At 44.9% G+C, this 13,405-nt stretch overlaps 1 protein-coding gene across 2 annotated transcripts in view; it reads right to left on the bottom strand.

The window, feature by feature from the left end:
• LOC132781075 (calcium/calmodulin-dependent protein kinase type IV-like) overlaps positions 1–13,405 on the bottom strand; it is a 79,943-nt gene that overhangs the window by 44,888 nt on the left and 21,650 nt on the right. Inside the window, exons 2-3 of one of the 2 annotated variants that reach the window (XM_060785014.2) lie at positions 5,392–5,470; positions 2,788–2,850 (exon numbers count right to left, since the gene is read on the bottom strand). In XM_060785014.2, coding sequence (XP_060640997.2) covers positions 2,788–2,850; positions 5,392–5,470 — 142 coding nt within the window. Of the gene's footprint in view, positions 1–2,787; positions 2,851–5,385; positions 5,471–13,405 lie in introns of both variants that reach the window. The other variant, XM_060785013.2, reaches the window with a different exon arrangement.

The following is a 13,405-nucleotide window of genomic DNA, read 5'->3' on the forward strand; positions in this document are numbered from 1 at the left end:
ATATAAGTTTTCTTATTGTCTTTGGCAACCCCTCTGAAACCCCCTCACAACCCCCCCTCAGGGGTCCTGACCCCCAGGTTGAGAAACACTGGTCTAAGGGATCCTGAACTGGCCCTTGGCTTTAAAAGTTGGGGGGAGCACTGGACTAAATGGTTCTCCTTAGCGCAGTGGTTCTCAACCTGTGGGTCCCCAGATTTTTTGGCCTGCAACTCCCAGAAATCTTAACAGCTGGTAAACTGGCTGGGATTTCTGGGAGTTGTAGGGCACAACACCTGGGGACCCACAGGTTAAGAACCACTGCCTTAGCGTCTCCATGGGTTGGAGATGACCTGAAGGCCACAACAACAGCTAACCATTACTCTCCAAGGTCCTGAACGACTCCCTCTGAAGGAGATCCATCCCCTTGATTCTGCCCTGGCTTTAACTATAGTGGAATTGAGCTGGACATAGTCTATGGATTTGGTAGAAAGCTCAGTTTAGATAAGAAGAGGCCATGAAGAATCAGGGAAAAGGAGAATAATAGGGGCCAAGGTCAAGAGTGAGATACCCCTCCTGTTATTGCCGGCTTTGTCCAACTCTTGAAATAATCCACAAGCTGTAAAGCAAATTGAACTAGGAGCCTTAACACAGAGCATAGCTAGGAAACGGACTGTTCCTCCCAACGAGTCGCCAGAGCTCTCCGCTGCCAACCCACTTTCCAGCTGTATTTAATTCTAGCATTCTCAGGTTGTCTCCTTGGGAGAAGACAGCAAAAGATCCAAGAGGCAGCTTTGGGACCCATCCTCTCTACCTTCTGTTTCCTTGGGGGCTCGGAGGATTGTTCTTCTAACCTGTAGCAGAGGGGCCTGACTCTTCCTCCTCTGCCTGAGTGGGCTTCTTCTGAGTCTCCATAGATGGTAGCATTACCTTGAAAAGGGGTTGCTATATATTTTCTACTAGCTTAGGTACCCAGCTTTGCCTGGGTTATTTGAAAAAGTCAATTTTTAATTGAACAAAATGCATAAAGTTGTGGGTGAATTACGACTCACGTCAGGCCAGGTTAAGCTCAAGAAACTCCATCAGTACTTAAAGTTTGCTAAGTTAGGCAAGTTTGCTCTAGATGCATCATTGGTGGATTCAGTGTGCTCTCTGGCTGTAAGATGAACTACAACTCCCACTATGGTGAGTCAGTCCCCACAAACCCCTCTAGTAGGTTGAGTTAGTCATGGGGGTTCTGTGTGCCAAGTTTGGTCCAGGTCCATCGTCGGTGGAGGACATAGTTTCTCTGGTTGTGGGTGAACTACAACTCCCAGAAAGGAAGGTCAGTTTACCTCTAAACCCCAAATTTTGGATATCAGTTATATGTCCCAAGCTTGGTCCAGATCCATCGGTGTTTGGCTTCACAATGCTCTCTGGATGTAGGTGAACTACAACTTCCCCCAAATCAAGGTGAATTTCCCTCAAAGACCTCCAGTATTTTTGGCTGGTCATGGGGGCTCTGCCAAATTTTGTCCAATTCCATCTTTGATGGAGTTCAGAGTGCTCTTTGATTGCAGGTGAACTATAAATCCCAGTACCTACAACTCCAACATGTCCAAGCCAATTCCCCTCAAAACTCACCACTATTCAAATGTGTTCATATCAGGTATGCATGCCAAATTTCCATGTCCATCATTGTTTGGGTTCCTAGAGCCTGTATGTAGGTGAACTACAACTCTTATAAATTGCTCCAAAGACCTCCAGTTTTGTTTTGTTTTTGGTCATAGGAGTTATGTGTGCCAAGTGAGTTCCAGGTCCATCATTGGTGGCATTCAGAGTGCTCTTTGATTGCAAATGAACTATACATCCTAGTACCTACAACTCCTACAAATCATGGTGAATTTTCCCCAAACCTCTCTAGTCTGTTCAGTTGCTGATCAATTCCTCTGTTTGCAGTGTGCCATAGAAAAGAATAGGAAAGGATTAAGGGAGAGGCAGTGGGCAGGGCCATGGAAATTCAACACCAATAGAGAGAGTCAGAAACACTGGGATGCCTATGGTGGAGGAAACACATAAAATCGAGGATGGAATGGTCCCCATATGAAAGCCTTTTTGTGGGTTGTGGGCAGTGTGGTGTTTGTGGATGACATTGGCAGGACTCTTGGACATGTTCATGGCACTCACTATAACCTGCAATATTGTTGGAGGGAGGGCCGTGGGTGTCTCCTGAGTAATGGGAGCTATAGTTGTTTGAGGAGGCAGGAGCTTGTCTGTGTAAGTGGACACTCCAGCCACATACACACATAATATTTTCACTTTAATTATGTGTATAGATTTAGAAGAGTCAACCAGGATGAGCTGGAAGAGATCGAGTGTTCTCTGCTGGGAAATAAAGTCACAGCCCTTGTCTGAGCAAGTGTCCTCAAAAAGTGGGGAAATGACAACCTTAAGGAGTTCCTATAAAGCTGAGCAGGGCAAGTATGGGGACAAAGGGGTTGCATTAACCCCCTGGAAATGGTGGTAGGCTGTGAGGCCCACCACTGCACACAAATTGCCCACAAATGCCCCTTAATTGACAATAGTAGTTGGCCAATGGGGCAGATTCACTAGAGAGGTGGTGTTGGGCCTTCCAAAAGAGGCTGGGCATCTACTTGCTTTAGCTGGAGATCCTGTATTGAGTAGGGGGCTTAGGCTAGATGGCAACTGGGAAGCCCTCTAGGATTTTTCAGGGTCTGTTGTCAGCCGTGATGAGCTTCAAACACCTGAGCCAAAGTTGGCTCCCAAGAAAATCCACCCTCCTTTAATGTGAGACAGAATGATCTTACTTACAATATTTGGATGCGAGAGACGCAGCAAAACCCCAATTTCGGTTCGAACAATCTTCTTGTCAATCTGAAGATTTCAAACATAGGGACACCAATAAATCAGAACAGTATAGAAGAGAACTGAATCATTTGCTTGAATGTTGTTATCTTAATGACGCGTTTCTCCAATCTCCAGCTCACTTATCCTTGCCTGGCCTTTCTGAGAAGGCCTCCTTTAGAAGGTCTCCATGGCAATATCTCCATGGTAATTGCTTCTGAGCATTGCATGCATACCTATTTATTTATTTTTGGGGTCCTACACCCAAATGGGGTTGATCTTTTCGTTGGAACCCTATGAGTATTTTAAGTTGGATCATGAAAGGTATGTGTACCAAGTTTGGCTGAGATCCATCAAGCTATGTAGGAGCTTTTGCAGAACATACATGCATACATACTTTCATAGATAGATAGATAGATAGATAGATAGATAGATAGATAGATGGGTGGGTGGTGGGGGTGGTGGGGTTGAAGGTAGCTTATATTCTTGAGTATAAGCCAACCCAAATATAAGCCGAGGCACCTAATTTTACCCCAAAAAAACTGGAAAAAATATTGACTTGAGTATAATGCAGTGGCTATTGGCAAATTTCAAAATAAAAATAGATACTAATAAAATCACATTAATCAAGGCATCCGTAGGTTAAATGTTTTGGAATATTTACGGTATTTCAAAGAAAAACAGTCAACTAGCTCTGAAAGTGGAACAGTAGGGTCAACAAAAACAATATGGTATCAACAATAACTTAATAATAATAATAATAATAATAATAATAATAATAATAATTTGTATCCTACCCTGTCTCCTCATGGGGACTTAGGCTGGCTTCCAACATAGTAATAGGCAAACATTCAATGCCTATATAAACAATGCAGAGCTAGATATAGATCTATAATTATATATACTAATTTCACATGTGCATTTCCCTCTGAAACACTTGCAAATCCTCTCTCGCCATAGGTGCATTTCTCTCCTGCAATATTTGCAAGCCCTATATATATCTATATTCATATCTATCTAGACACGTCTATATATATTTGTGTGTCCATTTCCCTCTGTAATATTTGAAAGCCCTATATATCTATATTCATATCTATCTATCTGGACATCTCTCTCTCTATAGATAATTATATTTATATAGGATTTGCAAAGACTTGGAAACCTGTGAGGGAAACATTCGTATATAAAAATAATGTATACATATGGAATGGGCCCCCTGGTGGCACAGTGGGTTAAACCGCAGAGCGGATGAACTTGCTGACTGAAAGGTTGGTGGGTTGAATCCGGGGGACAGGGTGAGCTCCTGCTGTTAGCCCCAGCTTCTGCCAACCAGCTGTTCAAAAACATGCAAATATGAGTAGATCAATAGGTACTGCTTCTGCGGGAAGGTAACAGTGCTCCATGCAGTCATGTTGGCCACATGACCTTGGAGGTGTTTACGGACAATGCCGGCTCTTTCGCTTAGAAATGGAGATGAGCAACACCCCCCTGAGTTGGACACTTAATGTCTGGGGAAACCTTTACCTTTACTATACATATAGATACAGATATACAGGTACATGGAAATCTCTAGATAGATAGATAGATAGATAGATTTGCAAAGACTTGCAAACATACGAGGGCAAAATTCATGTATAAAATTAATGTAAATTAATAGATACAGATATATAGGTACATAGGGATTGCAAAGGCTTGCAGGTGCAATGTCTATATATCTGTAGGAGAGATTAACAAATATTTCAGGGGAAAATGCTTTTATAAGATCAATGAATATATATGATTGGCAAAGACTTCAGGAGAAACATATAGAAACATTTTTATAGATCTATAGAGCTTGCAAAGAGCAGTGAACACTTTCAAGTTAACACATTTAGATACACACACAAAAAAAACCCAGAAAATTGGATGGGTTTGAAAGATAGCCATACAAACAAGGAGGACATGAAATATATCTCCTTTCCCTCCTTCTCTCCCTTTTGGCTGGAAAAGAAAACACACTGTTAAGGAATATAAGAGGAGAGAGAAATAGATCATATATACCAAGCAATGGCCTTCAGGCTTCGCTGCCCAGCCTTGACCCCATTATAAGCTAAGGGAGGCTTTTTCAGCTCAAAAAATGGGCTGAAAAACTTGGCTTATCTTTGAGTAAATATGGTATATTGTTTCGAAAACGTCCTCTTGTTCATCTTCACAATTCACTAATGTGGTTTTGTTGAGCTTCTGTGGCACATCTATAAATTCATATCATCTAGGATCTCAGCCCATGCTTTTTAACCAGGATCATGAGGACTATAATCTTACTTTGGTTTGCAGGGAAATATTTAGCTAACTATTGAAGAAGGAGGAGGAGGAGGAGGAAGAGGAGGAGGAGGGGGAGGAGGAGGAGGAGGAGGAGGAGGAGAAGGAGAAGGAGGAGGAGGAGGAGGAGGAGGAGGAGGAGGAGGAGAAGGAGAAGGAGAAGGAGAAGGAGAAGGAGAAGGAGAAGGAGAAGGAGAAGGAGAAGGAGAAGGAGAAGGAGAAGGAGAAGGAGAGACAGGACGGAGAAAGAGAGAAGACAGGATTTACACTCACGGTTTTCTTCAGTATTTTGGCTGCATACTGGACCTGAGTCCCTTTCTCTTCGCAGCTGAAGACAACCGAGGTGGCTCCCCTAAAGAGGCAAGGATGCAAAGAGGTGCATTCATAAAGTTGGCAAAAAAATAAGACAGACTGCCCTCTGTATCCACGGAGGACTAGACAACGCCTAGAGGTTTATAGATTTAGTAGAGAAAGCAAATCTTTCTATGGCTGATGGCCCCAGAACCTTTCCTGGGTCTAGTACTTGGATACTCAAAGGTATTTCTCACCACAGATATTCTGTCCTATCAAAACCCCAATTGTTTTGAAACAAGATAGGGAGGGAATGCCGGAGTTTCCCAACAAATTGACTTCTCAAATTGTTACTGATTCTACAGTACAGTCATCCCCCCACATTTGCTGGGGTTAGGGGCACAGGACCCTTGTGAAAGTGAAAAACCATGAATCGAAACAAAATTGTTATCTCTCTAGACATCTCTAGGGACTTCATCACATCGAAGCAGGGAAGTGTTTGGTAGAATAGAGCTCAGTCATACTCACTTTTGAAATGAAACGGATGATTTCCCGACTTTCATCACACTGTTAGATGTATCCGTGTTACTCAGTTGTACTCAGCATTCTTTCAGCTGATTTGCCATCACACTGTAATTGCTAGGCACTGCCAACCATCCCTCCCCCGTGTTCTTAGTGGAACCCCCTCTCTATCTTGGCTGCCCCACAGAGAAGGGTGTGGGTCTTGAAAAACTATAACTCCCAGGACTGCATAGTTGTAGGCCAAAACACCTGGGGACCCACAGGTTGAGAACCACTGGTGTAGATGCACCCAGAGAAGGCTCATGAAGCTGCAATTCCCAAGACCATCTCTTGGAGACGTGGCATTTCAATTAAGGTTTGACGGCATTCATTCCACAGTATAGATGCACCCAGAGAAGGGTATGGACCTTGAGAAACTCCCAGGAGGACTCCATTGAATGGAGCCATGGCATTCGAAGTGGGGTGCAAGGGCATTCATTCCATATTGTAAACGCACCAAGAGAAGGGTATGGACCTTGGGAAACTATGACTTCCAGGACTGCTCAGCATGGAGACATGGCATAACAACAATAAGAACAACAACAACAACAACAACAACAACAACAACAAAAATGAATCTCTACTGCTTTTATTCTCCAGTGCGGATGCACCCAGGGAAGGGTATGGATCTTGGAAAACTATAACTCCCAGGAACACATTGTGTGCAGCTATGGTATTTAAAGTGGGTTCCAAGAGCATTCATTCTATAGTGTAAATGCACCCAGAGAAGGATATGGACCTTGGGAAACTATAACTCCCAGGACTGCACAGCATAGAGACATGGTATAATCATTTCCCCCTAACTTTCCTTAACAGGGTATCTTGGTTCCTCCCACAATTTCCCCTCCCACAAATTGGGGGAACGTCTCATTTTAACTCTGAGAGCAACAAATGCCATCACATTACAGAACTGGCCATTCATCTGGCTCATTCCCCAAAAATCCATTTCCCCACCACCTCCTGAAATGTTTTAAAATAATGCTGGCCCCCATGCTTAAAATATGCAAAGAATGCTCTACCCTGCACTTGAACCCAAGATAATGTGATGAGTTACCGGTTTTAAGTGTAGGATTCGGTAGAATTTAGCAAATGTGATGAAGTGGTAATGTTGACTTATCAAGTTGCCACTGGTTCTACAATACAGCCAGCCCTCCACATCTGCTGGGGTTAGGGGCACAGGATAATAATAATAATAATCATAATAATCATAATAATAATAATCATCATCATCTTTATTTATACCCCGCACCATCTCCGCATTTCATGAGGCCAAGCCCAGAAATGCATTACAACAAAATAAAACCCAAAACCCAAAATAAACATCACAATAAAATAAATAAAACGTAAGAGTACAATACAATAATGCAAAATACAACAATAGATAAATCACAATCACAGCGAGCGGACCACATGTACGAGGTAAGATGATAAAGATGAGATAGAAATAAAACGCAAATAATTGTGAAGGAGGAACTCCTTAAAAAAAACAGAGTAATGGAGTAATGGAGACAGACCTTCAAACAGGCCGGGGGGAAATACAGTGTGGGGACAGACATTATGGGGAGCGAACAAAAGGAGATGTAGAGTCACTCTCCAAAAGCGCAGCAGAAAAGTCAGGTTTTAAAATTCTTCTTGAAGGCTGCTAGTGTGGCGGCTTGCCCAATCTCACCTGGCAATGAATTCCAGAGTTGTGGGGCCACAGAGGAGAAGGCTCTCTCCTACATGAAACCACTGGGAGAGGTCATCCAGAGTTTTGGAGTTGGATGCCATCTCTATGCAGATGACGCCCAACTCTACTACTCTTTTCCACCTAATTCCAAGGAAGCCCCTCGGGTATTGGATGAGTGCCTGGCTGCTGTGGCTGTCTGGATGAGGATGAATAAGCTGAGGATCAATCCTGACAAGACAGAGGTCCTCCTGGTCGATCGTAAGCCAGATCGGGGTATAGGGTGGCACCCTGTGCTTGATGGGGTTGCACTCCCCCTGAAGTCACAGGTCTGCAGCTTGGGTGTCCTCCTAGACTCGTCGCTAACACTTGAAGCCCAGGCGTCGGTGGTGGCTGGGAGGGCCTTCGCACAATTAAAACTCATTCGCCAGCTGAAACCGTACCTCGTGAAGTTGGATCTGGCCATGGTAGTCCATGCCTTAGTCTCCTCCAGATTGGATTACTGTAATGCACTCTACGTGGGGCTGCCATTGAAGACGCCTCGGAAATTTCAATTGGTACAATGGGTTACTAACTGGAGCGACTTGCAGGGAGCGGTCAACCGCCCTGTTTAAGGAACTCCATTGGCTGCCGTTCATTTTCCGGTCCCAATTCAAGGTGCAGGTTCTTACCTACAAAGCCCTGAACGGTTTGGTACCCGCCTACCTGCGTGACCACATTTCTGTGTACGAACCTAGGTGATCTCTTTGATCATCTGGAGAGGCCCTACTCGTGCTCCCGCCCCTTTAGCAGGCGCGATTGGTGGGGACGAGGGAGAGGGCCTTCTCTGTGGTGGTCCCCCGACTCTGGAAGTCACTCCCCAAGGATATCAGACAAGCCCCCACATTGGCAGTCTTTAGGAGGAGCCTGAAAACGTGGCTGTTCCAGTGTGCCTTCCCTGAATAAGGAAACAATGCCCTGCTCTGATTAATTATCTGCAATTGTCCTCAGAAGCACTTTACTAGCCGTTGGGTTGTTTTCCCTACATTATCTTTTAAAACCCTTCTGTTTAGATACATCCTACCTCTGTTCATGCCCAGTGTTTATTTTAAAATTTTCAATTTATTACATCTGGCCCGGCCATAAGGTTTTAAATTCTCTGTGTTATTGTTTATATGTGAGTTATATTGTACTTAAATGTACTGTTTTATTTGCTTGCTGTTTTGTTTTTACTGATGTGTTGTTGGGCTTGGCCTCACGTAAGCCACCCCGAGTCCCCTTGGGGAGATAGTGGCGGGGTATAAATAAAGTTATTATTATAATATTATTATTATTATATATAATAATATATATATTATTATAGGAGCCCCCGGTGGCGCAGTGGGTTAAACCCCTGTGCCAGCAGGACTGAAGACCGACAGGTTGCAGGTTCAAATCCGGGGAGAGGTGGATGAGCTCCCTCTATTAGCTCCAGCTCCTCATGCGGAGACATGAGAGAAGCCTCCCACAAGGATGATAAAAACATCAAATAATCTGGGTGTCCCCTGGGCAATGTCCTTGCAGACGGCCAATTCTCTCACACCAGAAGTGACTTGCAATTTCTCAAGTTGCTCCTGACACGACAAATAATAATAATAATAATAATAATAATAATAATTCATTCCCATGAATTGGGCCTGTGGGAGAGGAAGGGGCGAGAGGAGGGCCTCTCCCGAGGATCAAAGATAGCGGGCCAGTTTGTGGGGGGAGATCCGGTCACGGAGGTAGGCGGGTCTCAAACCGTTTAGGGCTTTATAGGTGATTACCTGTACCTTGAATTGGGACCAGAAAATGAACAGCAGTCAACGGAGCTCCTTAAACAGGAGAGTTGACCACTCTCTGTAATTTACCCCAGTTATTAATCTGGCTGCTGAACGTTGAATTAGTTGTAGTTTCCGGGCTGTCTTCAAGGGTAGCCCCACGTAGAGTGCATTGCAATAATCCAATCTAGAGGTAAGTAAGGCATGGACCACCATGGTCAAGTCAGGCTTCACGAGGTATGGTCGCAGCTGGCGCACAAGTTTTAATTGTGCGAAGGCCCTCCTGGCCACCGCCAACACCTACGCATCAAGAGTCAGCGCTGAATCCAGGAGGACCCCCAAGCTGCAGACCTGGGACTTCAAGGGGAGTGCAACCCCATCCAGCACAGGTTGCCACCCAATACCCCGGTCAGATGAGCGACTGACCAGGGGGACCTCTGTCTTGTCAGGATTAATCTTGTGAATCAGAACAAAACTGTTATCATTCTAGAAAACTCTCTTTTTCATCCAATCTATGAAATAATTAGATCTGCAGAAGGCAAACCCACAGATGTGGAGGTCCAACTTTACTTTCTAGTAACACTGTGATATGAGTCAGAGTTGGGAATCGTACTGCTTCCAGATCCCGCTGGACTCCCAGCCTTCTTTACCTTTGACCCTGAGCATGAGAGCAATATTGAGCCTTGCAGTCCAACCTTGAGGGCTGCATGGGTCTCGTAACTGGGGAATTTTGGGCATACGAGCGCATGAGCACGCAAAAGCCATCGGCCTGCATTGCCGTTCTGTCCTGTCATGGCAAGCTTAGGAAGGCTGGCCATCTGCGATCGGTTGCGGAATCGCCAAAGGCTCCTGTTCTCCTCACCTCATCTTCCCTAAAGGCACTCCTGGCTTCTGTTTGGTCATAGTATTTTAATTAAAACGGGGCCTCTAAAGAGATTTAAACCTTTAAGCGGCTTTGGAGGCCGAAAAGCGCTGCCTCGCTCCGACCTGCGCCCCTTTCGCTTCCCTCCCTGCCAAGCGAATGGGCAAATGTGTGTTTACATGGAGATTACGTTCAGATCAAGAAGAGGCCAGCAAACACCTCTCTTGCGGGGAATTTGGGGGAAATGGCAAATCGATGCCCGGTTCCATCTGAGATGGGAAAAGGGCTCTCTCAAGCTATTTATGAGAGGCAGTTTCCAAGCAACTTTCCAGGATCTAATTTATTGTTGAACATTATGTTTCCTTTTGCAATAGTGCTTACCCAGAGAAAGAAGGAGTTTTATCTGTGGCAATCCCCTTTTAAAAGTCTCTTCTGTGTGGCCTGAGCCCATCTTTGCTTGCTCACTGAAGGCTTTAAAGATCCATCTGTCTCCCTTGGCTTCTAATTCTTCCCAAACTCCCACTCAAGGGAAATCAGACAGGCTCCCTTTTTTTGCTGGGCTTCTCGCAGCTGTTCAGAACTAGTTTTTAATCCATATGGCTTTCCATAGTTTATTTTATTATAAAAATGGCTTTCGAAAGTTAAAAGTTGAACTACTTTCCATCCTTTAAAAATATCAGGAGGTTGTGTCTCTGGCAACCAGCATAAGGTAAAGGTAAAGGTTTTCCCCTGACATGAAGTCCAGTCGTGTCCGACTCTGGGGGTTGGTGCTCATCTCCATTTGTAAGCCGAAGAGCCAGCGTTGTCCATAGACACCTCCAAGGTCATGTGGCCAGCATGACTGCATGGAGCGCCGTTACCTTCCCACTGTATTTACTCACATTTGCATGTTTTCGAACTGCTAGGTTGGCAAAAGCTAGGGCTCACAGTGGGAACTCACCCCGCTCCCCAGATACAAACCGCCAACCTTTTGATTAGCAAGTTCAGTAGCTCAGCGGTTTAACTTGCTGTGCCACCAGGGGGCAAATCCCTCAAATTTTCATTTGAGGGATTTTCTTCCTAGTAGAGAGGAAACTTTTGCAAGTCTTCATTCTTGCAGTCGAGGATGAAGAAAAGCAAACAACCTACTGGGAAATAGGAAGCAATTGCAGCCAGCCAGCCACATTTACAGATTTGGCCATTTATTTATTCACTAGCCGTCCCCTGCCACGTGTTGCTGTGGCCCACATGGAGGTTTTGTGTTGGAAGTCCAGCCCAATTCTATTGTTGGTGGGGTTCAGAATGCTCTATGATTGAAGGTGAACTGTAAATCCCAGCAACTACAACTCCCAAATGTCAAGATTCTATTTTCCCCAAACTCCACCAGTGTTCACATTTGGGCATATTGAGTATTTGTGTAGAGTTTGGTCCAGATCCATCATTGTTTGAGTCCACAGTGTTCTCTGGATGTAGGTGAACTACAACTCCCAAATTCAATGTCAATGCCCACCAAACCCTTCTAGTGTTTTCTGTTGGTCATGGGAGAACTGTGTGCCAAGTTTGGTTCAATTCCATCGTTGGTGGTGTTCAGAATGCTCTTTGATTGTAAGTTAACTATAAAGTCCAGCAACTACAACTCCCAAATGATAAAATCAATTTTTTTGAGTGAAGGACATACATTGGGTTGTTAGGTGTCTTGTGTCCAAATTTGGTGTCAATTTGCCCAGTGGTTTTTGAGTTCTGTTAATCGAACATTACATTTTTATTTATATAGATTTATTTACTTAGTATATTTCTATTCCGCCTTTCTCAGCAATGCAGACCCAAGGCGGCTTACAAACAGAATACAAACATTAAAATCCTTCAATCAGGAGAACAAAATAGATAAAACCATGATAAAACAACAATGAAGCTAGGGCTCACAGTGGGAGCTCACCCCGCTCCCCAGATACGAACTGTCAATCTTTTGGTCAGCAAGTTCAGCAGCTCAGCAGTTTAACCCACTGCACCACTGGGGGTTCTGGCAACCAGCGTATGGTCACGTAAACAAGAATGGCATACTTGCTAAGTACGACTGGTGATGGTTACTGCATAGCTTCAAGTTATTTCCAACCTATAGCAACACAAAGTTTCCTTGGCAAGATTTTTTCAGAAGAGGCTTGCCATTGCTCTCTCTTGAGGCTGAGAGAATGTGACTTGCCCAAAGTCACCCAGTGGGTTTCATGACTGAGCGGGGGGGGGGGGGGGGGTGTCCAGTCTCTGCTCACCAGAGACCCAGTCTGAAGCAGGGCACCAGTTTAGAAACCTTGGTAAATATATATATGCTGCCCAGGTATTTTTCCCTTCTCCAGCTCTGAGAAGGGAGAAAGTTGGCATGGAGACCTCACTATGTCTGCATGGCAATGCTGTGGACCTCTGAGTAGCTCCTAGAGCAGCGTTTCTCAATCTGGGGGTCGGGACCGCTGGGAGAGGGGTTGCGAGTGGGTTTCAGAGGAGTCGCCATAGACCATCAGAAAACATATACTTCTGATGGTCTTAGAACCCCTTTGGCAGAGAAGGCTGAAGATCTCTCTGTCTTTCTTTCTCTTCCTTTTTGGAAACAAGGTGAATCCTCCCACCAAAAGCCCTCCTTCGCTGTGATTGGCCAGCCCCTCGGCCAAGGGGAGGGCTTTTTCTGAGACTCCAAGCAGGGAGGGCAGAGCAGGCGTGCTCGGTGCATGGCAGCGTGGTGCACTTGTGAGAGCGACGGAGAGCGTGCGAGGCTGGAGGGAGGCTCACGCCACAAGTCTTTTCAAGCCATGGGGGTTCTGTGTGGGAAGTTTGGCCCAATTCTATCATTGGTGGGGTTCAGAATGCTCTTTGATTGTAGGTGAAGTATAAATCCCAGCAACGACAACTCCCATATGTCAAGGTCTATTTTCCCCAAACTCCACCAGTATTCACATTTGGGCATATTGAGTATTTGTGCCACGTTTGGTCCAGATCTATCATTGTTTGAGTCGTTTTCTTAGATCTACAGAGACACTCGCTGAAACACCTCAGCAAGCAAGAGTTCAAAAGTGGCAGGCTCAAACCCAGCACCTCAATCCGTGGGTGATACCAGATGAGAGACTCCCCCCTGGGCACACAGAAGACTGGGCGACTTGGAAG

Source organism: Anolis sagrei, chromosome X, assembly GCF_037176765.1.
Source record: "Anolis sagrei isolate rAnoSag1 chromosome X, rAnoSag1.mat, whole genome shotgun sequence".
NCBI lineage: Eukaryota > Metazoa > Chordata > Lepidosauria > Squamata > Dactyloidae > Anolis > Anolis sagrei.